This window comes from Vulpes lagopus, chromosome 12 (genome assembly GCF_018345385.1).
Source record: "Vulpes lagopus strain Blue_001 chromosome 12, ASM1834538v1, whole genome shotgun sequence".
NCBI lineage: Eukaryota > Metazoa > Chordata > Mammalia > Carnivora > Canidae > Vulpes > Vulpes lagopus.
Genome location: NC_054835.1, coordinates 56,091,409 through 56,116,607, shown reverse-complemented (window position 1 = coordinate 56,116,607; position 25,199 = coordinate 56,091,409). Strand labels below are relative to the sequence as shown.

At 50.4% G+C, this 25,199-nt stretch overlaps 1 protein-coding gene across 3 annotated transcripts; it reads left to right on the top strand.

Moving 5' to 3' along the window:
- Positions 1 to 1,459: 1,459 nt before the first annotated feature.
- On the top strand, positions 1,460 to 24,824 carry ST6GALNAC1 (ST6 N-acetylgalactosaminide alpha-2,6-sialyltransferase 1). Of its 3 annotated transcripts, none has more exons than XM_041725886.1 (9): positions 1,460 to 1,693; positions 20,440 to 21,112; positions 21,804 to 21,972; positions 22,118 to 22,289; positions 22,506 to 22,644; positions 22,896 to 22,999; positions 23,184 to 23,273; positions 23,368 to 23,467; positions 23,746 to 24,824. In XM_041725886.1, the coding sequence occupies exons 1-9, from the start codon at positions 1,563 to 1,565 to the stop codon at positions 23,935 to 23,937; spliced, it is 1,770 nt and encodes a 589-aa protein (XP_041581820.1). In that variant the 5' UTR covers positions 1,460 to 1,562; the 3' UTR covers positions 23,938 to 24,824. The 3 variants fall into 3 exon arrangements, with proteins under 3 accessions (XP_041581820.1, XP_041581821.1, XP_041581823.1); XM_041725887.1 differs by having other exon boundaries at positions 23,368 to 23,573; positions 23,746 to 23,931; XM_041725889.1 differs by lacking the exons at positions 23,368 to 23,467; positions 23,746 to 24,824 and adding an exon at positions 23,468 to 23,569.
- Positions 24,825 to 25,199: the final 375 nt, after the last annotated feature.

The window sequence follows — 25,199 nt, the reverse complement described above, 5'->3', positions numbered from 1 at the left end:
ATGGGAGGCTCTGCATTCCTCTGAATATACCCTGCCATGGGCGAGCAAAGAACCCAGGTCCCCCGAGCTTCAGAGCGTATTCCTCCAAGCTGCACCTCCCATCATTTCACCTGCTGGAAAACACCTGTGCAAGTAGTTCAATATCCTGGAAGCAACACTTTAAAAATTAATAACCCACCGTACTTTATGAAGGGCCGCTTCTCTGAATTTTCGAAGTTTTCTACAACTGCTCCTATTCCTCGGAGTTATACATTTCCCCTAAGAATGATGTCTTGTGTACTTCCTATCAAAGCAGAGTTAATAAAAAAAAAAAAAAAAGCAGAGTTAATGATTTCTCAGAGGTGCTGCTGTGCAGCAGGTAGGAAGGCAACCTGTAGGTCAGCTGCGTGGGGTCTCCAAGCTGATGGTTCACTCTGTGATCTAGGGCAAGCTGCTTGCTGACAAAGGCAATTTCCCCAGCCATAAGATAGGGTTGATAACAGCATCCAGCGCCTCGAGTAGCTGCGAGGGCCTGGGTGCAGGTGGACTGCTCACAGAGCTGGCTCAGAGCTCTCGCGGGCACGCAGGCTGCGCAGTACTGTCGTGGTCCTGACTCCAGAAGAGAAGCAGGGAAGGTTGAGCCAAATGACTGTAAATCAGTGGTTCTCTGCTTGGCCGCATGTTGGAAATCACCTGGGGAACTCAAAAGATTCTCCTGCTGGAAAAATAGCCACTCCCAGAGATCCTGTCTTCATTGGTTTCAATGCAGTCTGGGCACCAGGATACAGGAAAGCTTCCTACGTGATTCTAATGCGCACCCAGGACTGGGCGCCACCACTCTGAACACTTCGGGAATGAGATGTTCTCAGAGCTCTAGTTTATGGTTGCGTGGTGTTCTTTTAGGAAAGATTGCTAAAGGGGCGCCCGGGTGGCTCAGTTAGTTCAGTGTCTGCCTTTGGCTCAGGTCACCATCCCAGGGTCCTCGGATCGAGCCCCATGTCAGGCTCCCTGCCCAGTGAGGGGAGTCTGCTTCTCTTCCCTCTGTCCCTGCCCCTTCTTGTGCTCTCTCTGTCTCTGTCAAATAAATAAATATAATCTTAAAAAAAAAAAAAGAGGAAGCATTGCTAGAGGATCTCAAAGCTAAACAGATTCCTCGTAATTTTCTTATAAAGGTCAGGTTGCGCATGGAGATCAGCACGAGACTCTTCCAGCCTGTGCACTTGCCCGGGGTCCCCAAGGGTTTGGAACCTGATAAAAGTGAGGTTCCATATAACGTGTGCATGTTTCTCATAAAGTTCTATATGCAGAAGTTGGCTTCAAAGACAAAGAAAAGAAAACTTGTTTGAACAAAAGGAGTTTCCTTCCTTCAAGCCACGCCAGCCTATAAGCCTTCAGAAAGCAGGGAAGGGAGCTCCTCCTTTCCCTGGCAGATCCTGATAGACTCACTGTTTACCAGAGTGGCTCGTTGTTAAGACAAGTGGTGAGCACTCCCCGGCCAAGGCATCTCAGCACTTAAACTACCTGTGGCTCATATCCAAGCTCCAGGATATGCAGAACTCTCCTGCAGCGCCTGACCCACCACCATGAGGACCCGCCTGTGTAGACTCAGTCATCTGGACCAAACTACACAATGGTTCCTGCTTTCGGCTGTGTTGACCTTCTTTGTCTTCATCCTGCCTTCCTTTATTAAGGAGCCCAATACCAAACCTTTCAGGTAAGGTTCTGACCCTTTCCAAATTCCTCATAATTTATTAGAAGAACTTTACAAAGACTCTAGCCCAGGGAAGCCTGGGGAACTCCAAGACACCGCTGTGTGACCACCTGGGGTGCCAGGAGTCAGGCACATTGTCAACAACCACCAGCAAGGATGATCCAAGGGGACACCTAGGGGACAGCAGGTGGCAGGAGTGGGAAGACCAAGGTGTCCGAATGCCTGGCGGCTTGTCAAGGGGAAATGCAGGCAGGAGTTTGCAAACTGTGGGTCTGGGTCCCTGGAAGGCACAGAAAGAAGATGGACCCCCCCACCCCAGTCCCATCCCACCCCTGGGGGACTGTAAGTAATGGTAACAACTTTAGAGATAGTTCGCACGTGTGCCATTGGATGTGTCCAAAAGCAAAAGATTTACCCCGTGGATTCCATTCATTCCAGAATCACACTCTCCCTGAGGAGTTTGTCAGAAAATGGGAGGCCTCTCACTCAGCTTAGTTCCCCCAAGCTCATCCCTCAAAAGGACCTCATAGACCAGTTTTCTTATAAAATCAACACATCTCCAGGAGTGGAGAGTCCCTTCCTTTCCAGACTCAGTTTTTGGTTTTTTGTTTTTAATGATTTTATATTCCACTGCTCGTAAAACCGGAAGGTAATACGTGCTCTCAGAAAGTATAGAAACACACTAGCAAGAAGTGAGGGTCTTCTCCATCACACCCCCATGTCCACCCACTCTCGAGGGGTGACCACGCTTGATTCTTTGGTGTACATAGAATTATCACCTAACTGTAGCCAACACTTCTCTTCTAAATGCCTTATGTGTTAACTAATCCTGACGGTTGTGAGTATACAGAGAGACACCGAGAGCTGAAGTGAATTGGCCAAAGTCATCCTGCTAGGAAGTCACGGGGACAGGATTTTTTTTTTTTTTAAATTCATGAGACATACAAAGAGGCAGAGACTCAGGCAGAAGGAGAAGCAGGCTCCATGCAGGGAGCCCGATGTGGGACTCGATCCCAGGACCCCGGGGTCACGCCCTGAGCCGAAGGTAGAAGCTCAACCGCTGAGCCACCCAGGTGTCCTGGGGCCAGATTCTGGTCCTAGTATTTTGCTTCCCTAGCCTGTGCGTTTTACCTTAGGCTACGCAAGCCCTTACCACAGATGGATAAATGGATGGGAAGGTCAATAGGTGGACACACAGGTGGATAGGCAGGTATCACACTCTTCACCTTGTTCCACAGGCTGGCTTTTTAAATCAACAGTATACCTTGGACACCCTTCCACGTTGACGTGTACAAACCTACTCCCATCTTACTCGTGGCGCTGGATACGGATATGAGTTTACTCATCCAGTCTCTGTGGGTTGGCCGTCGGGTTGCCACTGGTTCTTCACACACCTTTGTACATTTACGTAGGCATGTCTGTAGGTAGGTTTCTAGAAGCGGAATTGCCAAGGCAACGGGTACACTCACATCAAATGTCAACAGATGCCACCAGACCATCCTCTGAGAAGGCTACCGCAACCCGTGTGCGTGTTCACTCCCTCACCCCCACCCCGGGGCCACACCAGAAATCATTAATGTTTTTAAAGTTTAAGCATCTGAGAGGCTCAAATGTGTCTCTCTTTTGAATCTGCATTTCTCAGGCCACTGTGAATTCAAGGATCCTCTTAGGCTTATTGACCATATCGACTGTATTTTTTCCAACTGAACCAGCCAGGTGCTCCGATCATTTGTATTTTTCTGGGAATGAATGACCTGTGTATATCACTTGCTCCCCTAAAAAATTAAATTATTTATCTTTTTCTCTCTTTCTTTAAAAGATTTTATGTATTTATGAGAGAGAGAGAACAGGAGGAGGGGCAGAGGGAGAGGGAGAAGCAGGCTCTCCACCGAGCAGAGAGCCTGACCGGGGCTCCATCCCAAGACTTTGGGATCATGACCTGAGCCAAAGTCAGACCCTTTGCCGACTGAGCCACCCAGGAGCTCCTGTTTATTTTTTTCTTAATTTCAGGAGTTTTTTGTACCTGAGGGATATTAACACTTTTTTTTTTAAGATTTTATTTATTTATTCATGAGAGACACAGAGAGAGGCAGAGACACAGGCAGAGGGAGAAGCAGGCTCCATGCAGGGAGCCCGATGCAGGACTCGATCCCAGGTCTCCAGGATCACACCCTGGGCTGAAGGTGGCACTAAACCGCTGAGCCACCCGAGCTGCCCGATTAACGCTTTTCTATCGCACATGTGACAATACTTCAAATGTTCTCTTTGGGCTGATATTTGTTTTTATTGCCTTGTTTATGCTGTCTTGTGTCACACAAGTCATTTTTATGTAGATGAAGCCTTCTTTTCCTTTATGGCCACTGGACTTTGTGCAACTTGGGGGAAAGCCTGTCCCACCTCAAAATTATATAAATCTTGGGGCACCTGGGTGGCTCAGTCGGTGAAGCGTTTGCCTTTGGCTCAGGTTATGATCCTGGGGTCCTGGGATGGAGAGCTCCTAGTTGGGCTCCCTGCTCAGTGGGAGCCTGCTCCTCCCTCTCCCTCTGCAGCTCCCCCTGCTTGTGCTCTCCCTCTGTCAAATAAATTAACAAAATCTTTTTTTAAATTCTATAAATCAAAAAAAAAAATTTCTATAAATCACCTTCTATATTGTCTACCAATATTTTTGTGCTTTTGTTCTTCAAGCTTACATAGTTCTCCCATCTGCAGTTTATTTTTGTGTCCGGTGTAAATCTGGGTTTGGGTACGCTGGAACCCTTTTGATCACAAGTGACAAAAACCCAACTCAATCTAGCTTAAATAGGAGACCAGGGAGAGGGATCCCTGGGTGGCGCAGCGGTTTGGCGCCTGCCTTTGGCCCAGGGCGCGATCCTGGAGACCCGGGATCGAATCCCACATCGGGCTCCCGGTGCATGGAGCCTGCTTCTCCCTCCGCCTGTGTCTCTGCCGCTCTCTCTCTCTCTGTGACTATCATGAATAAATTAAAAAAAAAAAAATTAAAAAAAAAAAAAAAAAGGAGACCAGGGAGGGCGGGAAGGTCAGAGGACGACAGTATCCCTGGAGAGACACGTGCGGGTTGGGAGAGGGCTGCGGGAGAGTCACTCACAGTGACCCGGGTGCCTCGTCTCCTTCCCCAGCCGATGTCATATGTCCCGGGGTTAAGGAGAGAGGTAAGTAGACTGGTGCCTGTTTGTGATCTAGAGATTTCTGAAGGCGGAAGGCGGTTGGAATTGTCCATGGCGTTATGTATCTGGGAAAAAACCAGAGCCCACCTGCCCTGACCCCAGGGCCTTCAAAGTCAAGGAGGCTGTGGAGGGTAGCTCGGCATTCCTGTGGTGCCATGGAGGGACCAGAGCCACCCACTTACCTACTGGGGCCAAGTAATGGGACATCCACTCCAGAGAAGTGTTTGGGACACTGAATACTGTTGACGCACTCATGCGGGGATCCCCAGTGCCAAGAAAATTGCTGCCCCAGGGAAACCACATTTACTGACCCTCCCAAGAGTACCTGTCAGGAGACAAACACACTGGCCTTCAGGGAGAGCAGGGACACTGCGTCCCAGACCACCTCCCAGACAGGTGGTCACTTAAGTAATAATACCCAAGAGTGGGACACTTGGGGGGCTCAGTGGTTGAGCGCCTGCCTTTGGCTCAGGGCCTGATTCCGGGGCCCTGGGATCGAGTCCCACATCGGGCTCCCAGCAGGGAGCTTGCCTCTCCCTCTGCTTATGTCTCTGCCTCTCTCTCTGTATCTCTCTTGAATAAATAAATAAAATCTTTAAAAAATATCCAAGAGGGGATCCCTGCGTGGCGCAGCGGTTTAGCACCTGACTTTGGCCCAGGGCGCGATCCTGGAGACCCAGGATCGAATCCCACATCGGGCTCCCGGTGCATGGAGCCTGCTTCTCCCTCCTCCTGTGTCTCTGCCTCTCTCTCATCTCTCTCTGTGTGACTATCATAAATAAATAAAAAAATAAAACTATATATATATATCCAAGAGCTAGGCCTTCAAAGGGAAGGGAAAGTCTTCTCTGTGGCTGACCCAGATTCTTGCCGCCCCTCCCTCCGGCCTCCTCCACACCACCACCACCCCCTTCTTGCCCTATCTCCCAAGCCTTGGGTCTTGGCTCTAACCCAGCTGGGGGGTGTGGCGGGGAAGAGCTCTGAACCAACAGGACAACTAGAGCTTTAAAAAATGGGTGAGACTGAATTTGGGAGTTGAGGGTTGTTTTGTTTTGTTAATCTTTCCTATAATTCTTTTTTTAGACTGAGTTTCAATCATGAAAGGTGAATATACTATAAAGTTATAGAACTGCCCAAGGCATTAGAGGTGAGAGAGAGGTCACACGCTGAGACTTCTCAGTAAACTGTCTCGGTAACTAAGCTGCAAACCGAGTAACAGAGAGTGAGCACCCTAAGAGCAGAGGTCCCTGGAGGGAAGGACGTGGGTCCTTTGAAAGCTTCAATGGGAAGATGGGTCTCGAGGCAGGTAGGGCTCCGGTAAAGGTGTGGAAAGAATAGTACAAGCAAGGAGGCCGCCCCGCCTAAGTGTCCCCTTGGCTGAGCCGTGGACAAACACGCCTTGTAGAGACGAGGGGCTCGCTCCAGGGAGCAGAGGAAGGGCATTTCAGGAGGGTGGGGCCGAGGGTGGACGCAAGAGGTTTTAAAGCAGGGAGGTGACTTCTCAAAAGTGTCATTGTGCGATGGTTCATTCTGTCCAAAGGGAACAGGACAGATTGGAAGGAGGGATGAGTCACCACTTTTGGCCTGACCTATGGTGGCAACCAAGGGATGCACCTGACAAGTGGATTATCCTGCTGCTGAGGGAGGGACTGTGGCCAACCCGGTGCCCTCACAGGTGGCTTTAGTCTTTGAAATGTAAGGTGAAGAGGACCTGGGGCCGGAGGGAAGGGAGAAGTGGAAATCAGGAGACATTTTGATGCAGGAGAGAGATGCGGAGGAGAGAGCAGGGTGCAGTGAGAGACAGTGGGGGGCGCGGCGGGGGCCCCCCTCCCCCACAGGCTGGGTGGGCAAAGGGTGACAGGTCAGAGATCAAAGGGGTTTGTAAAACGCCAACTCCATGTAGTATCGGTGGTTTCTGAAGGTCATTGGTACCGAGGTGTTTGCATGTTTATGACACAGGATTATCGTTTCAGAGCTGGAGATTTCCCAAAACGCTAACCTACGCTCAGGAGCTTTCTGTGCGCTACTTCTGATCTTCACAGTTGTTGCCCAACTTCAGTATTTTTATTCTTTTACAAAAATGAGGGATATGAGGTTCTGAATGTTAAGCTTAGGGGTGCCTGGCTGGCTCGGCAGGTGGAGCGTGCGACTCTTGATCCCGGGGTTCGAGCCCCACGTAGGGTGTGGACAGTACTTAAAAAAAAAAAAAAAAGATCTGGGAAGCCCGGGTGGCTCAGTGGTTCAGCACCGCCTTCAGCCCAGGGTGTGATCCTCAAGACCTGGGATTGAGTCCCACATCGGGCTCCCTGCATGAAGCCTGCTTCTCCCTTTGCCTGTGTCTCTGCCTCTCTCTCTATGTGTCTCTCATGAATAAATAAATAAAATCTTTAAAAAAAAAAATACCATCTTAGGGACGCCTGGGTGGCTCAGCGGTTGAACGTCTGCCTTTGGCTCGGGGTGTGATCCTACGGTCCAGGATCGAGTCCCATATCGGGCTCCTTGTGGGGCACCTGCTTCTCTCTCTGCCTCTCTCTCTGTGACTCTTATGAATAAATATATAAAATATTTTTTAAAATATATTTTTAAAAAAATGCTAAGCCTAAATCCACCCAGCCAGGAAGTAACAAACCAAGATTTGAACACTGAGGATTTAGGCTCCGAAATCCATGCTTCTCAACTTCCTGGGACGTGTTGACTCTCAAGTCTAATGGAGCGGAGAGATGTACACAAAACCAGAGAGGGTGTGTGACAACCACAGTTAAGTCAAATGTGACAGGCCCTATGGGAGCAAAGTTACAAGAGTCTTTTCCACCCTGGGGTGGGGGTGGGGGGATGAGGAGAAGGCTGTGGGGATGGTGGCATCTGCAGAGAGCCAGAAGGCAGTGTGACATTTCAGCATGCAGGATCAGGATCGTTGCACGCTAAAGAAGCAGCAGGAACAGTGGTGCAACCTTGGGAACCGGCGGGGCGTGTACAGGCATGAGAGGCTGATTACTAGTGTGACACAAGCTGATAGGGGGGCTCCGCATGCCAGGCACTGGTCTCCAAAACCCTTGAGCATCGTATCACAAAAACCTTGACCACATATCAAGGCTTTGGGAGTAGATACTATTATTAACAACAGCCTCTTTTCCAGATAAGAGAGGTTAGGCAACTTATCCAAGGTCAGCCTTGTCATTTAAGTTCAAACCCAGGCCAAGCTAGCTCCAGAATCCACCCTCCCAGCCATGACCTGTGCTGGCATCACAGCACCCCTCCCTCCCCGGCACCCACACCCCCACCTTCCTCTATCACACCCATCATAACACGTTGTCATGAACACAGTTTGTTTCCTGCCAGACTATGAATTTCCCATGGGAAAGGCCTGTCTTATTTCCTCAGTAATTTGAACAGGTCCTGGACACCAGGCAGGCATAACACAGCGTTTTTTAAATGCTTGTTGATGAAAGAATAAATGCAAGATCCTCGGTAACGTACCAACAGTTTAAACTTTATTCTAGGGCTGTGGAAAAACCTCAGCGTAAGGGAGGAACGTGATGACATTCGTGCATTGAGCAGGCTCCTCTGCTATAGGGTAGGCGGTGGGGAGAAGGTGGTCTCAGTGGGGGCTGGGTTAGAGGCTGTTGCAATGATTTGGGGTAGAGCCAGGAGCCCTGGGCGGGGGACCTCTGGTGGCAGGACGTTAGAAAGAAAGGACTGAAAATAAGTTGGATCGCCTGGATTTGGCAACAAATAGGATGGATTGTATGATTTCAAACCAAGGTTATTGGACTACTTCTCATATCTTCTTCATTTGGTGCCGGTCTCTGAGGTGCTCCCGGATATGGAAATACAATCTAAGACCGTGCCTCCACTGGCTTGGCTTTCCTGGTCTGGAATGAATTTGCCTTGGAAGATTCTATGCCTTGGGTCGGCTTCAGAGCTGACCAATAAGAGTCAGCTGTAAAATCAAGGCTATGGATTTTCTTTTTTTTTTTATCTTATTTGATTTTAGTCTAAGAATATAACTTTATTTTCTATCACCCCTTGATTTCTGATCCCGGATCCCCCCACCCACCATTCACCGAGCTGCAGGAAAACTTAATCTCAGCCATTCTTGCTCCTCTGCACCCTTCCTAGGATGGTGTCAAGGGCTCCCCGATACCTGATGAGGTGCCAGGGCCTCGGCGGGGGCGGCTGATTCTTAGCCATCGTGGTGCCGTCGAGACATCCTTCGTCGTCTCTGCCTCTTGGCTCCTTCATGTGCACCTGCTTAGGTGTGAGAACTTTCAGCCGCCGCCTTCCTGGGATCAGCATGCTGTCATTTCCCCTCGGGGTCTTATTAGACTCTAGGAACACTACAAGGCAGTAGGGCGCAGGAGCCCTCCAACCTCAGGACCCACAGACCCCTCTCTTCTCTCCCTTCTCCTTTCCCTCCCCCTCATCCACAGGAATCTTTCTAGGGAGGGGGCGATGGTGGGAGGAAACAGAGAAGTCCTTCCCCGAGACATCTGTTTCACCAAATCTTCTCCCCCCTTAGGGCTCAGGCATGGGGGGGAAGGCAGAGGTCTTGCAGGACATCCTTTACTTCCAGCTCTTATTGGCCACATGTGTCCACGGAGGCAATGAACATGGGGCTCTTCACAGCTGCGGTGGGTGAGAAGTGGACGCCAATGGGAAAGGGAGAAAGTACAAGGAGGGAAACCAATAACATTCCGAAACAGCACACATTTGTACATTTATAAGTGTAACGGGCGTAGGAAGGGGGTCTGGATGTGCGTGCCCTGAAGGCGCCACCGGCAGATTCTTTGGGAGGATATAACCCACGGGCTGATATCCTTTTCTGCTTAGATCCATTTTCTGCTTTTATAAAAGGAAGAATACTTCAGAAAAATTTGTTTGTGAAGAAAGATTCGGGAACAAAAGACCCATTTAGGCACCACCTCCATAGTGAAGTGCCCCCCCTCCAGCAGAACCGTGTCCCTAGGGTGTATCCACACACTCTCTCCCACACGTATGACTAATAGCATCGGACCTAACACTTTATAGCAGCTATTTATGTTCATGTCTGTTCCCCTGTTCGCTCTGGAGCTTCTTAAGATGAGTGACAATAGCTCTCTTGTCCTTAACAGAGAGTTCTCGATGCCTGGCATCTAACCACCACTCAGTAATATCTGTGGACTAAATGTTGCATTAGATTTTCAAATTTTCTTTCCTTTTTTTTTTAAAGATTTTATTTATTTATTCATGAGACACAGAGAGAGAGAGAGACAGAGGCAGAGACACAGGCAGAGGGAGAAGCAGGCTCCATGCAGGGAGCCTGATGGCGGGACTCGATCCTGGGACTCTGGGATCACGACCTGAGCTGAAGGCAGATGCTCAACCACTGAGCCACCCGGGCATCCCAGATTTTCAAATTTTCATAGAATTTTCGATAAGATGTCTCATTTAGTTTTCATGTTTTTCCCGTTATTATTATTTTTTTATTAAGCTGATATGCAAGTGTTTCAGGCAAATAGTATTGCAAAGTTTACGTCAACATAGAGCGAGCCCCGTGACTTGTCCCTACTCCAGAATCTTGATTCCCAAGGCAACTGCGTCAACTCTTTCTGCTCTTTCTTTTGGTAATTACCTCCCTATTTCAGAGTCGCGTGCCTACCTGCCTCTTCTTGAGTTCTTGATTAAATGGTTTAGTGCTACAAATGAAATATTGCTTACCCCCCCCCAAAAAAAAGAAATATTACTTACCCGTGGCCGTGACACCTGTTGTCCTTTTAGGCTTTCATTTCTGAACACGTGAACCCAAAGCGGATAGGGACTCTGACAGTCACTCTGTGTCGTACACGTTAGCACTTGACCCAGTTCGACTAGAATACATTTGTACAACATGGCATTTTTCAGGGTGCCTGGGTGGCTCCGTTGGTTAAGCATCTGCCTTCAGCTCAGGCCATGATCCCATGATCCTGGGATCAAGTCCCATGTCAGGCTCCCCACTCAGCAGGGAGTCTACTTCTCCCTCCCCCCTGCTCATGCATCTCTCTCTATATCTATCTCTCTCTCTCTCTATCTCAAATAAATAAATAAAGTCTTAAATAAGTAAATCTTACAAAAACGGCATTTTTCCAAATACCTTTTATACTCTAGCTTGTTAAGTCCTCACAACAGTATTATGAGACTGATATTAAGATTCCCATTGAGGGACGCCTGGGTGGCTCAGCGGTTGAGCATCTGCCTTTGGCTCAGGGTGTGATCCCACGGTCCTGAGATCCAGTCCCATATCGGGCTCCTTGCGGGGAGCCTGCTTCTCCCTCTGCCTGTGTCTCTGCCTCTCTTTATGTGTGAAAGAAGAAAGAAAAGAAAGAAAGAAAGAAAGAAAGAAAGAAAGAAAGAAAGAAAGAAAGAAAGAAAGAAAGAAAGAAAAGAAGAAGAAGAAAGAAAGAAAGAAAGAAAGAAAGAAAGAAAGAAAGAAAGAAAGAAAGAAAGAAAGAAAAAGAAAGAGAGAGAGAGAGAGAGAGAGAAAAAAAAAGATTTACATTGAATGGGGCAGCCTGGGTGGCTCCGTCGGTTAAGCACCTGCCTTCGGCTGGGGTCATGATCTTGGGGTCCCTGGATCGAGCCCCGCTCAGTGGGCTCCCTGCTCAGTGGGGAGCCTGCTTCTCCCTCTCCTCCTGGGTTCATGCTTTCTGTTGTTAATCTCTATCTCTCTCTCAAATAAATAACTAAAATTTAAAAAGAGAGAGAGGGAGAGAGATTCCCATTTAATGGATGAGAACAGGGGCTCTCCGTGTTCTGTAACTTGCCCAAGGTCGCGCAGCCGGCTAGTTAGGGCTGAGCTGGAACTCAGGCGGTTACTTTCCGCCCCCCGTGTGCTCCGCCCCCCGTTTGCCAAGTGCCAAGAAGTTAGGTTTTGGCCAGACTCAAGTTGAACCCTTGAGGACAGCCAGAGCCCAAGAGGTTAGGTCCTGGGTGGGTGACAGCTATGACGCTGTGGGCCACCTCGCTCCGAGAGCACTGCTCTGTGCCATCGGAAGCAGAAGCGGTAAAAGCCTGACCCTGAAGTTATTAAATCCCACCACGGTTGTGGGGTTTGGCAGTTTCTCGGGGAGCCTTCCTGCACCAACGGAGGACAGGGTAGCTGCCCACTCGACTGCTTTACTCTTCTCCTTTCTCTCTTGGGCAGAGGGATGGGGAAGGGGAAGAACCTGTCCCCCAAGGTCTCTATCTCAAAAGTGCCAGCCTAAAAGCATCACCTGAACTTGGGCTAACCCCTGAAATAAACCTTACTCGCAGATCTGATTATCCCCAAAAGAGATAAGCCGGGTTCCAGATACAGGTCGTAAAAACTGACTTTGCTTTAAACAACCTTGATTCTTTCCCAGCCACCAGGCCACATGGTCTTATCTTGCATCTGGGATTCTTGGCCTATATACACCTGCCATTGTTCAGTTTAGAACATTTTCTCACCTGGTTACTGAGGTTTTCCCTACTCTCCTTCACTCTCAAGACTTGTGCCCGTAGGTCTCGGGAGAGCTGTTTGTGTCTGTACTTGTGTATTATAGGGAGGGAGAGCATCCAGGTTTTAAACCAGCTTCCCTGGGGCCTGGGTGGCTCAGTCAGTTAAGCATCTGCCTTTGGCTTGGGTCCTGGGATGGAACCCCGCATCGGGCTCCCCACTCAGTAGGAGCCTGCTTCTCCCTCTCCCCCTGCCTGCCACTTATTTGCTTGTCAAATAAATAAATTAAATAAATAAATAAAATCTTAAGAAATAAAATAAACCAGCTTCCCATCTCCCGAGCTACAGTTAGGTGAAGGGGAATCTCAGAGAATGCTCTGGGTCTCTCTGTTGGGGGGACAGCTCTGGAAATAGGATCCAGCTACTCAAGCATTAGGAGCAGTGGCTTAGATGTGTTTCCTCTTCTGTTCCCATTTTATATTGTCCTTCATTAGGATTTAATTGGCCAGAAACTAAACAAGTAAGAGAATTGGCTTTGATTTGAAGAAAGAACACTTGGAACAACAACAGAATACAGATTTCTGTTTTTTTTTTTTTTTTTCCAGCCTACAAAGATAATTAAAGCAAAGCAAGGCAAAGGACAGCTTTTAGTGATTGAAGCAACTTTATGGACATGTCTAAAGTTTCAGGGTAAAGTTCTAAAATGTAAATTATGCAAAAAGTTTCAGGATTTCCTGGAGAAAATAAACTGCTAAGTTTAGGGAAGGAGCACAACAGAATGACTGGTTTCCATTTCAGATGAGACCAGAACCCCTAAAGAGCCATGCAGACCCCAAGGGAATTTCAGCAGCTCCAGGCTGGGCTAACCACCATGTGGGGTGCTGGAGGTGAGACCCGCCCTGTCATGGAGGGTCCTCAGCAGGGGGTGACGACAGGCAGTGCTGGGGAGCCTAAGGTTTGTTTCCCTTTCAAGGAGAGGTACAATAGAAACTGAGGTGGGGGAACCAGATGTGGAACCCCGAAGAGGCAAGTGATCAGCAAAAATGGTGCGGACTGGGGGGAGGGGGCCCATGTCATGAGGACGTAAGTAGAGGCATGTGTGTGACCAGCCACTTGTCACAGGGCAGGCACACCTAGCCTGAAGCCTCCTCCACTGTCTGTTCCGTTGAACGGCAGAGCCCAGAATTATTTAGGAAATCAAAGGCTTTTTGGTTTTTTTCGGTTTTTATTGAAGAATAATTGATAAAAAAAATATTGGATATCAGTTTCAGGTGTACAACATAATGATTCAATATGTACATACATTATGAGATGCTCACAATAAGGCCAGTTACCATTTGTCACCATACGGAGCTGTTACAGTATTATTATTTTTTAATATTAATTTGTTTGTTTGTTTATTTATTTATTTATTTTTACAATATTATTGGCTATAGGAGCACCTGGGTGGCTCAGTGGTTGAGCATCTGCCTTCAGCCCAGGGTGTGACCCTGGGGTCCTAGGATCGAGTCCCACATTGGGCTCCCCACAGGGAGCCTCCTTCTCCCTCTGCCTGTGTCTCTGCCTCTCTCTCCGTGTGTCTCATGAATAAATAAAATCTTAAAAAAAAAACACCCTACCCAAACAATATTATTGACTGTATTCCCTAGGCTTGCACTTTACACCCTCGAGTCTTATTTCTTACTGGAAGACTGTGCTTCTTTATCCCTTTTGCCTATTTCGTCCATCCCCACCACCACCTCCCCTCTGGCAACCGCCACTCTACTCTCTGTATCTAGGAGTCTGTTTCTGTTGCCTTTTGTTTGTTCATTTGTTTTGTTTTTGAGATTCCACATTTACGTGGCATCATATGATATTTGTCTTTGTCTGGCTTATACCCTCTGTGTCCATCTATGTTGCTGCAAATGGCAAGACCTCATTGTTTTTATGGCTGAGCAATATTCCATATATACATATCCATATACATGTACCTCTATCTATCATCTGTCTATCTCCAGTCATCTGCCGATGGACACTGGGCTGCTTCCACGTGTTGGCCATCGTAAATAATGCTGCAGTGAGCACAGGAGTGTACATGTCTTTTCAGATTTGTGTTTTCACTTTCTTTGGATAAATATCTAGAAGTGGAATTGCTGGATCATCACGGAGGTTTCTTGAGCTTTTTCCTTGATAAAATAATCTTCTATTCCTACTAGTTTTACTAGTGGCCTTTGATTTGGGGTGTTATCGCTAAATTTCAGTTTGGATGACCTCTCCCACGTGCAAGCCACCTTCAACCCTGCCGTGTTCTTTCTAGTAGATACAGTTGACCGTGAACAACATGAGTTGTACCGCGTATATATGGATTTGTTTTACAGTACTGTACGTGTATCTTCTCTTCCTTAGGATTCTCTGAATGACATTTTCCTTTCTCTAGATGACTTTATTGTAAGAATATGCGTGTAATACACGTAACATGCAAAATATGTGTTGATTGACTTGCTATTGGTAAGGATTCCGGTCAACAGCAGGCTATTCGTAGTTGAGTTCTGGGGGAGTCAAAAGTTACAGGCAGATTTTCGACTGTGTGTGGGTCAACGACCCTCACCCCCAAACTGTTTAGGTTCAGCTGTGCTATATTCATGGGAAAATACTGCTCTCTTACCAACAGTCATTTCATGGCTTCAAGTAGAAATACACTTTGACCCTTCTGCCATGTCTTTGCTTCCAGGTCCCCCTTGGTGTTGTGTAGTTCAGAATTTAGAGGGGAGAAGATGACAATAATTATTCTTTGACATCCATTTCATTTATTGAATAGAGCCATGTGATCCCTGCGAAAAATAAATTTATTTTTTGAAGTGCAACATTTTATATTTTTACTTCCCAAATAGATCAGAATTTAATACTGAATTGTTTTTTGCTTGGATGTGATCCGTGAATGACTCGCCATTCCCTCTGAACCCTGAATAGAGAACAGGTTTCTGTCTTCACCCCAGCCCTGGCCTTGCCCATGGTGTTTAATTTCAGGATCACCTAGGGTCTGGCAAGACGAATGCAGGGCACTCAGCATGTGGATGGAAGGAATTTGAGCATTCAGTAAATACCATGCATGAGCATAAGGAAATGCCTACGTAGACACCCACATTCCTAGCAATCATAGTTGTGTTTAATTATAGGGAATTGAAATGCAACTTAATTACATAATTTTGTCAGTACCTGGGTCATTGCTGCAACTCCTTGTAGCACATAAAGGAGTCATCAGTAACCTGCAAGGGACCTTGTATCTCCTGCCTCTGGAAAGGACGGCAGAGAGGAGCTCCTGGTACTCCCTCCTCGGGGCTGGCATGGCCACGAGGCAGAGGGCCAGCTGTCCGGGCTGTACATTTGCTGTGTCTGGTGTAGAAGACCACCCTGCTGCACCCTCTAACCAGCCACAGCCACACAAAGGTGCTGCAGTTTGGAAGGAAAGCTTCTGGAGGCCTCTTGTAGTCTGGGGGTAGGAAATGCAGGTGGAAGTGAGTCCAAGGTTCACAGCTGAGTGACAAGAGCCGTTTGCTATCAGAGTTGACACTTAGGCCTTTGCTGGGCCTCAAGCATGGAGCCTCAGCACATCGGTGACATTGAAAGGGAGAAGAGTAAGTCTCACAGTACTCAAACCTTTCTACTAGATAAACGTGGCCCAAATCCAGCAAGAACATGTTCTGGACTAACTCAGGTTTTCCACTCTACATGGATGATACTCTTTCAGAATGGATATTTTAGGGGTATCTACCCAGCTCGTGAGCCAACAACTCCCTCTTTCTCTTCAGATTGTCCTCCTGCCGTGCACAGGGTGGACCCTAGGATCCATATCACCTACCATGTGGCCAGGGACAGAGAAGGGACACAAGTGGGCTAGAATCTCTCCCATAAAAATTAAAAATTGGCAACAAAGAGAGTCAGCAGTTGCTGGAGCAGGTGTTATAGGGTGGGCATCCTCACCGCCACGTGGGCTGAGGAGCAGAAAGCAGAAAGCAGCCTAGAGGAACAGAGGTAGGCTGTGTCCCTTCCAAGCCTCAGAGAGAGACTCCAGGTTCCAGACCCTTCTAGAGGCTCAACTACATCTTGCTCTTGGGCTCTTCAAGACATTTTCTATCCTTTTGATAAATCTCCCCATCTTTTTTTTTTTTTTTCCTTAGTTACAAATGGAAAACAGGAGCACCTGGGTGGCTTAGTGATTGAGCATCTGCCTTTGGCTCAGGTCCTGATCCCCCACATCGGGGTCCCCACAGGGAGCCTGCTTCTCCTTCTGCCTGTGTCTCTGCCTCTCTCTCTCTGTATCTCTCATGAATAAATAAATAAAATCTTAAAAAAAAGAAAAAGAAAAAGAAAACAAAAAAGGAAATAAAGGCTTAAAGTCTTGATGGCTATTAGTTTTTCCAGGTTGTCCCTGGAAAAGGGACAGCCTTGTCTCAGGGCCTTTCTCTCCTTTCTGGTCTGGGATATCTCTCATTCAAATTACTTCCTTGAGCTGCATAACAAAGGCAGAGGCATTGGCTACATGAAGCCCGTTAAAAGTGTGAGTGTTCCAAGGTGGAAGGACCCCACTGCTGACCTTTCCCTACCAGCCTCCAGAGAAGTTAGGTCCTCTCTCACTTTGTTTTTTAAAGATTTTATTTATTTATTCATGAGACACAGAGCGAGAGAGAGGCAGAGACACAGCAGAGGGAGAAGCAGGCTCCATGCAGGGAGCCCGACCTGGGGTTCATCCCGGGACTCCAGGATCACGCCCTGGGCCGGAGGCAGGCGCTAAACCGCTGAGCCACCCGGGGATCCCTCTCTCTCACTTTCAAGGTCATAACAGAGACTGTCCTTCTTGGAGGACCTGGATAAGTGTGCTCCCCTGGGGCCTTGGGAGCAGGAAATAGGGAATCCACCAAGAAGGGCTGGCCACAGTGCAGGACAGAGGCCCTGAATGAGGAAGGATTAAGGGAGGTAATCTGCCTAGGACATGTACTACCCTGGGCCAGCCCTGTATTTTTCTGGTGATGAAAGTCTCCTCTGTCTTACACTTTTATTTATTTATTTATTTTTAAGGGCCATTTATAGAGTTGAGGACTTTTTTTTTTTTAAGATTTTATTTATTTATTCATGAGAGACACAGAGAGAGAGGCAGAGACACAGGCAGAGGGAGAAGCAGGCTCCCTGGACCCCTGGATCACGCCCTGGACCGAAGGCAGACACTCAGCTGCTGAGCCCCCCGGGCGCCCCTGGCTTCCACTTTTCATAACAGTGACTACAGTGTACTCTGCAGGCTCAAGGTCTGTGCCTTATTCAAATCTGTATCCCTGGAACCTATAAACCTACATGGCACATAAACATCCAGCCAACATCTGTTGGATGAGATGTTCTTCCCCAAGGACATATTTCAGATTCTATTCCTCGTTTGTTTAAATCCATTTCTTGGTGGGCTCGGAAAGCCTTTCGAAAGCACCGACATGATGCAGCATCGTGGGGGGCTTCGTGGGAAAGGCTGCTTAGAGGCATTTTTGCCCTCTCCAAGTCTACGATTCAGGGAGGAACTCGACATTACTGCTAAATGAATGTAATCCCCAAACACGCCCAATTCGATGACACGTAGGGTTTTAGTATTCACGTTGTCCCAGGAACCAGAGCTTGGGTCAGGCTACCTCCCATGGCTTCTTTCTCCTCACCCATTTCCCGGCACGTCTCCGGGTGACAACCTGACATTTGTCTGTGATTGTTCCCCTTTGGATCCTGGGCTCCACGGGGGGGAGGAATGTGTCTGGCTGCACTCCTCACCAGGCCCCAGTGCTCAGTAAACACTTGCTGCATAAAAGAACACATTAGTGGCTACAGAGTTGAGAGGCGGGTAGAAGTCAAAGCTGCAACCAGAGAAGTGGGAGACTAGACTCAGGAGACCCCCTCACCCCACCCAACTTACACAGAACAGACCAAGAATGACTGGGAACAGAGTGCCACGGCAGGGGTGAGAAGCGGGGAACTCATCCGGTTGAGCACGAATTTTGTGCCAGATGCTAAACACATGTTGTCAGGCTCACAGCTGACTTCTCTCAGGAGCAAAAGGCAGCAGCCCATTTTACAGATAAGAAAACCCAGGGTCGGGACGCCTGGGTGGCTCAGCAGTTGAACGTCTACCTTGGACCCAGGGCATGATCCCAGAGTCCCGGGATCAAATCCCACGTCGGGCTCCCTGCATGGAGCCTGCTTCTCCCTCTGCCTGTGTCTCTGCCTCTCTCTCTCTCTCTCTCTGTGTGTGTGTCTCATGAATAAATAAATAAAATCTTTACCAAAAAAAGGGGGGGGGAGGAAGGAAGGAAGGAAGAAAAGCCAGGGTCACGTGGGTTGTGATTTCTCCCAGTCACACCAGCTAGTAACTGGAAGTGCCAGGGATTCTCACTCAGGTCTCTCTGGCTGCACATTTCATGTTCTCTCTCCTTCTCTCTCTATGGTCTCAGTAAGTCTGTGGTATGTGGCTTGGAAGAAGAGTGGTAGAAGCAGACAAAACAGAGCTGCTTGGGCCAAGAGTGATCAAGGTGAGCCAGGGAGGCCTAGTGCGCCAGGTAAAGAAGCAGGAGTTAAGCACACCTGGAAATCCATGAGGGTGAAGGCTAGGTCCCCAGAGAGGGCGATTCTTCTTCTCAAGGCTCCCAGAATCCTCCCAAAACCTGTGTAGCACAGAGACCCATCCCCACCTCCTACAAAGTGCAGTTAGAGAAACCTGCAGAGCGGAGGACCCACACTTTCCTCAGCAGAACACCTGGTGCTAATTTGCATAAATTAAGGAGCTTTTGGCAGGCTCCCCCAAGGGGAAGAAATAAAAGGAAAGTAAATCTAATCCTTGGAGCCAAAAACCCCGAGTGCCAGAAGCTGGACCAGGCACCCTGCATTGATCTTCTCCGACCACTAGAAACAAAGCACAGCCAGGGTGGAATACAACTACACCTGCCCACCCCCTTGCTTCGGCACCAGCCCCCCATCTCCCGCCTGAAATTCCTCAGTAGCTCCTCCTGGACCAGAAGACAAATGATAAAGTCCAAACTCCTCAATCTGACCTACAATGCAGATAATAATCGGGTTCTGCCTATCGGTTTGGGACCATCCCCTGCCCAGACAGAGCCCCTTCCCCCAGGCCCACTGAGCCCACACGCTCCCCAGGGCGAGACCTGGTCTGTATCGTCATCACACAACTGTGTGTGTGAACCAGAGTTCCTGTTGCTCGTGCTGCCAGACACATCTCGCATCCGGGGTGTCTAGCATCTGATAGGAGATACGGGCTCTTGAATACTTGCTGAGGATGTATATTTTTCCTAACGATGCTAGCAAGCAAGTTTGTTTTTAGGTAAGGTTTGAAATATATATTTCAGGTAGATCTTTCCACCAAGGTAGGCAGCTAGTTATTTTTCGTTTTTTTGGTTTTTTTTTTTTTAAGATTTTATTTATTTATTTATTTATTTGAGAGAGAAAGAGCACAGAGGGAGAGGGAGAAGCAGACTCCCCACCAAGCAGAGAACCCAAGTTCAGGCTCCATCCCGAGGACTCTGAGATCACAACCCGAACCAAAGGCAGATGCCTAACTGACTGAGCCACCCGGGCACCCCAGGCATCTAGAGTCTTCTTGACATGCATGAGATGCATGTATCTTTCCTCGCTCACGAGGTTACCTACCCTTCATTAAAGGAAGAAAGGAAGGAAGGAAGGAAGGAAGGAAGGGAGGGAGGGAGGGAGGGAGGAAGGAAGATCGGTCAACAGTATCCTACAGATATTAGATGACAGGGCCAGAGTCAGAGAGTCATTCCTGGAGCAAGTACAGAGACAGCCCTATGCAGGGAGAACGTGGTGGCTCTGCTCCTGACACCCGGTTGTGGAAGGAGGGTTGGGGTGAAAGCAGGGTACCACCTCCACGATACTACCACGGTCTCTCTATGGGTCAAAAGGAAGTGTCCAGACCCATTGCCAATGGGTGCAGCTTAATTTGGGGTATGGACAGTGACACTCCTTCCCTTCATATCTTACGGAAACTGGTCTGAAGTCTACCCAAGGCACAAGAATAAATACTAATTATTCCAACCTGTTGATCCAACCTGTTGATCCAATCCTCAGCCTTAACCCAAATTTATGTCTATCCCTAGGCATCAGCACATACGCAATGAGGAGAGGTCCCTAGAGTCACTCCATGAGGTGACAGGGCAGGCCCCCACCGCGGGAGACAGGACAATGGTCCCGGCGGTGGCGTCAGCGCAAGAGAAGAGCACGTGGGCCCCCCAGGCCCAGGCCACGGCCTACCCTGCCCACAAGGACATCAGAGCAGAGGCCCTCGAGGCCACCTCAGCTCAGCCCACCCCCATGAGGGATCAGGAGAGGAAGGACACCGTGCTGGACACGCTGCCCCCGAGGGCTCAGGACAAGGGGGTGGCCTCTGACAGGACAGGGCTCCCATCAGTGACGAGTCAGGACACTAGGACAATCAAAGGAAGGCGGGACCAGAAGGAGGAGCCGACAGCCACCAGGACGGTGACCCCAGGGCCTCAGAGCAAGGCGCAGACCACCGGGCAGACACCCGTGCCAGAAAGTCAGGCCAAGGCGCTGACCACGCCAGGAGCAGGGCCGATGGGGAGGACGAGAAAAGGAGCCACCACAACGGCTGCCCCGCACAGGGACACAGCCCGGGCCACGCCACCCTCCACCTCTTCCCAGGGCCGCACCACCCGGAGAAGCCCGAGTCTGCGGGCTGCCAACTTCAAATCTGAGCCCCGGTGGGATTTCGAGGAACAATACAGCTTTGACACGGAGGCCCTGCAGCCGGTGAGTCTGGCCACCACCTCCCCGCTCCGCAGCCCCCTGCAGACAGCCCACCCCGCTACCCCCACCTCCCAGGCTCCGCCCTACCCTACCCTGCTTGCACCCCAACCTTCTCTCCTTTAGTGATCAAAGCGGGAGGAGGAGGCAGGTCCCAGATCCTGGCCTGGGCAGCGGGGGAAGGTGTGAGGGTGACATGCGCTGCCCCGGAGCCCCCAGAAGGCCCGAAAGGTCATGGGGCAGGGGGAGAGACACCTGCGCTGGCGCTGGACGTCCAAACCTCCATCCTCTGGCAGGGGGCGGGGGGCACGGCTTGAAATATGGCGAGGGACAGGGCCACCAGCCAGGACCCCCAGCCCTGATGCCCAAGCCCGATTCCTGGGAATGCCTTATCTTCCCTGCACGCACCATGCCCCCACCTTCCCTCCCTGCCCCCCCTAAGAAAAGCAGCCTGGGCCCACGGCGGGGAGAACATGTTCGGTCACACACAGAAGCCCGCGCAGGCTCTCCCGCGGGCTTCCTCCCCCGCGCACCTGCCAAGGGGCATCCCCAGGGCACCAGGAACCCTGCTCTCTGGGACCCTCGGGGCTCCGGTGGCCAGGACAAGGGCGAGGGAAGGTCAGCGGACCCTCGGGATAGGATGGAAGAGGCCCCCAAGGTGGTGCCCCCCCCACCTGACCCACCCTCCCGCACGCAGACCTGCCCCGACTCAGTGAAGGTCAAGGCCTCCAAGTCACCCTGGCTCCAGAATCTCTTCCTGGCCAACCTCACCCTCTTCCTGGACTCCAGCCGCTTCAGCCAGAGGGAGTGGGACCGTCTAGAACACTTCGCACCGCCCTTCGGCTTCATGGAGCTCAATCAGTCCCGTGAGTCCTCCCAGGAGCGTGGGCAGCTGGCCTCTGTCCCTGGCCAGCCTCTTCCCTGAGGGCCACCGGCACCGCACAGTGGGGGGGGACATGAGGGCCACCCTCCCCCCTTCCCGGGCTCTGAGCGGAGCCCCCCTTGTTCCAGTGGTGCAGAAGGTGGTGACCCGCTTCCCTCCGGTGCCCCAGCAGCAGCTGCTCCGGGCCAGCCTCCCCGCCGGGAGCTCCCAGTGCGTCACCTGTGCCGTGGTGGGGAACGGGGGCATCCTGAACGACTCGCGCGTGGGCCAGGAGATAGACGGCCACGATCACGTGTTCCGGTGAGCCCCCGCCCAGCTCCCCTGGGACTGCCGCCCGCAGAGACCTTCTCTCCTGAGAGATCTCTCAGGGCCAGCTCTGCCCGTGTCTGGACCGTGGAGTTCCCGGGCGCTCCAGGGAGGCTCCCTTTACACCTGCTGCCTCCCCCCCCCCCACGCCTCTCCCTCCTGCACTCATGGGTTCTGGACGGTTCTGTGCGGTTCTGTCTTCCCGAGCAGGTTGAGCGGAGCTCTCACTAAGGGCTACGAGCAGGATGTGGGCACCCGGACGTCCTTCTACGGCTTCACCGCCTTCTCCATAACGCAGTCACTGCTCGCCTTGGGCGGTCGGGGCTTCCCGCACGTCCCTCTGGGGAAGGTGAGCGGCCCGGCCACCCGCGATTCTCAAGGTGGGGCGTCGGGCTGAGAGAGGGAGCCTGGTGGCCCGCGACTGCAGTCTGGTCCTGAGAGGGGCCGGAGCTGGGAGGACGGCCGGACGGGCCTGCAGAGAGCGAGTGAGCAGGCTGGGGTCAGAGCCAGAGCAGCACCCCCACCCCCCCACCCCTCCACCCCAGAGCCCCTGGTCCCGAAGGCGGCACTGCCCGGCCACCTGCTGTCCTTGCTCCTCAGGATGTCCGCTACCTGCATTTCCTGGAAGGCACCCGAGACTACGAGTGGCTGGAAGCGCTGCTTCTGAATCAGACCCTGGTGAAAAGTAGCCTTTCCTGGTTCAGGTACCCACCGCCCCCTCCCTTACCCCAGGCCCAGCCGTGTGTTGAGCGGCTGCGAAGGGCTGGCCAGGTGGGCACAGCCGTAGGTATTGCCTGGGGATGGGGCACCAGTCATGCCCACGGCCCCGACTTGGCCCACGGTGGAGGGTGAGAGACCTGAGCCTGAAGGACCCATTGCCGCCCACAGGCGCAGGCCCCAGGAGGCTTTCCGGGATACCTTGCAGTTGGACAGGTACCTGTTGCTACACCCAGACTTTCTGCGATACATGAAGAACAGGTGAGAGCAGGGCAGCAGAACGTGTGTGTGGGAGGGACCGGGCCCCTCTCATCCCTGCAGCCTCCTGACGCCTGGGGGCTGGGGGATTTCTCAGGTTTTTGAGGTCAAAGACCCTGAACAATATCCACTGGAGAATATACCGTCCCACCACTGGGGCCCTCCTGCTGCTCACGGCCCTTCATCTCTGTGACCAGGTAAGGCTCTGCTGCAGGAGGAGCACGAGCTCCTGGAGAGACAGCTGTGGGGTATCCCTGGACCTGCCCGGGACGGGACGACGGCCGGGGGGAGCAAGGGACAGGTGTGAGTGTGGACATACACACATATACAAGTGCACGTGAGGGAGCCTGCACCCAGACCCCTAGGGGTGGAGCCAGAATAAACCCCCACCCCCCACCCCAACACACACAGCCCATGAGAATAAGCTTCGGAGGGAACAACCTCAGTTCTTGTTTCTCCTCCACCCTTTACGTAGGTGAGCGCCTATGGCTTCATCACCGAGGGCCACGAGCGCTTCTCTGATCACTACTATGATAAGTCCTGGAAACGAACGATCTTTTATATCAACCATGACTTCCCGTTAGAGAGAACACTCTGGAAGAGGCTGCACGATGAAGGTATAATCCGGCTGTACCAGCGTCCCATAATTTCCAAACCAAAGATGTGACTGGAGCCTGGGCCACAGCAGTCCCTTTGGCCATTCCATGGCAGGGGCCACCATGGGAGTCTTGAGACTCTACCACCATTTTCCCAGGGTTCAGACCAGGCCCCAGGCCCCTCCAGACTCACCAGGGGACACTGGCACCAAGGAGGAGGTGCTTTCAAGATGGCAGATGCCTGATTGAGGCCTTGGAGAAGCTTGGAACATTGCTGTGGGCTCCCTTCACAGGAGGGAGGACTCTAGTCTTGAGACCAGAGAATTTGAACCAAAGGGAGTGATGACCAGCCAATACCACAAATCTCAGCTGAATATCACTCTTCACTGTCCAAAAGCTACTTGACACTAGGAGGGAAAGCCTGAACCTTTGGAGACATGTAGATTTGGTTTTGAATTCCAAATCTTCTCCTTAGCAGCTGTGAAGTCTTGAGAGCATTACTTAATTTCACTACAGATTGTCTAGAGGACCCGTCCTTCCAGGGCCTGATTCTAGAAGGATCTGTACCTTTCCGTGTCTTCCAGCTCTTTGACAACTCTGGGTTGTAGAAAACTGATGGTAATAAAAACAATTCTTGCCCATGGAGATGCAAATAAATCTTGTACAGTAAAGATGCAAGTAATGATTCCCTTGTGGGCAGTGACCCGTTTTGTACGAACAAACAAATTCATTTTGACATTCCTGATGGCCTGTATACATGTCCGTACCTTGGGTTCTCCTTTGAACCAGTTTTTACATCTTACTGGTTCCTTCATTAATTAATAAGTTAAATAAAAATCCTTGACATGGGTTCATTTTATATTTGTATGAAAGGCACCATTTTATCCTTGAAAAAAAACATCTGCTGTCATGTCCTGAGGCCATTGTTTAATAATCTGTAGCGTGACTTTTAGGGTACCCGCTCTGCAAGGATTTCAAACATTATTGTATGTAAAAACCCTGATGCAACAAGGACCCAGTTTCTGCCCCTTTCATTCTCTATCCTCCCACCAGCCTTTGTTTCCTCAAACCCCACATTGAGAATCTGGACCACGCCAAAGGCTTCGTAGCTCCTTTTACCACCAGGATTTGGACCCTGAAATCGGGAAGAACTCGAAAGCTCCTAAACTGGATAAAGACCCTGGATGAAGGAGGGTGTGGAAGGCAAAAGCTCATTTCATACGAATAGGACAGGATTTGCTTTGCTCAGAAGGGCTGCAGTCCCAGCTCTCGGCAGCAGGTGGTGGCATATTGTCTCTCCCCCCCCCCACCCCTTTTCTGGACTGCTCAGCTT

Excerpts from the sequence above, each read along its gene's own strand:
- ST6GALNAC1 (XM_041725886.1), top strand. The coding sequence starts at position 1,563 with ATGAGGACCCGCCTGTGTAGACTCAGTCATCTGGACCAAACTACACAA. Across the intron at positions 22,290-22,505 it reads GGCCACGATCACGTGTTCCG|GTTGAGCGGAGCTCTCACTA; the intron begins GTGAGCCCCCGC and ends CTTCCCGAGCAG. Across the intron at positions 23,274-23,367 it reads CTGCGATACATGAAGAACAG|GTTTTTGAGGTCAAAGACCC; the intron begins GTGAGAGCAGGG and ends GGGATTTCTCAG.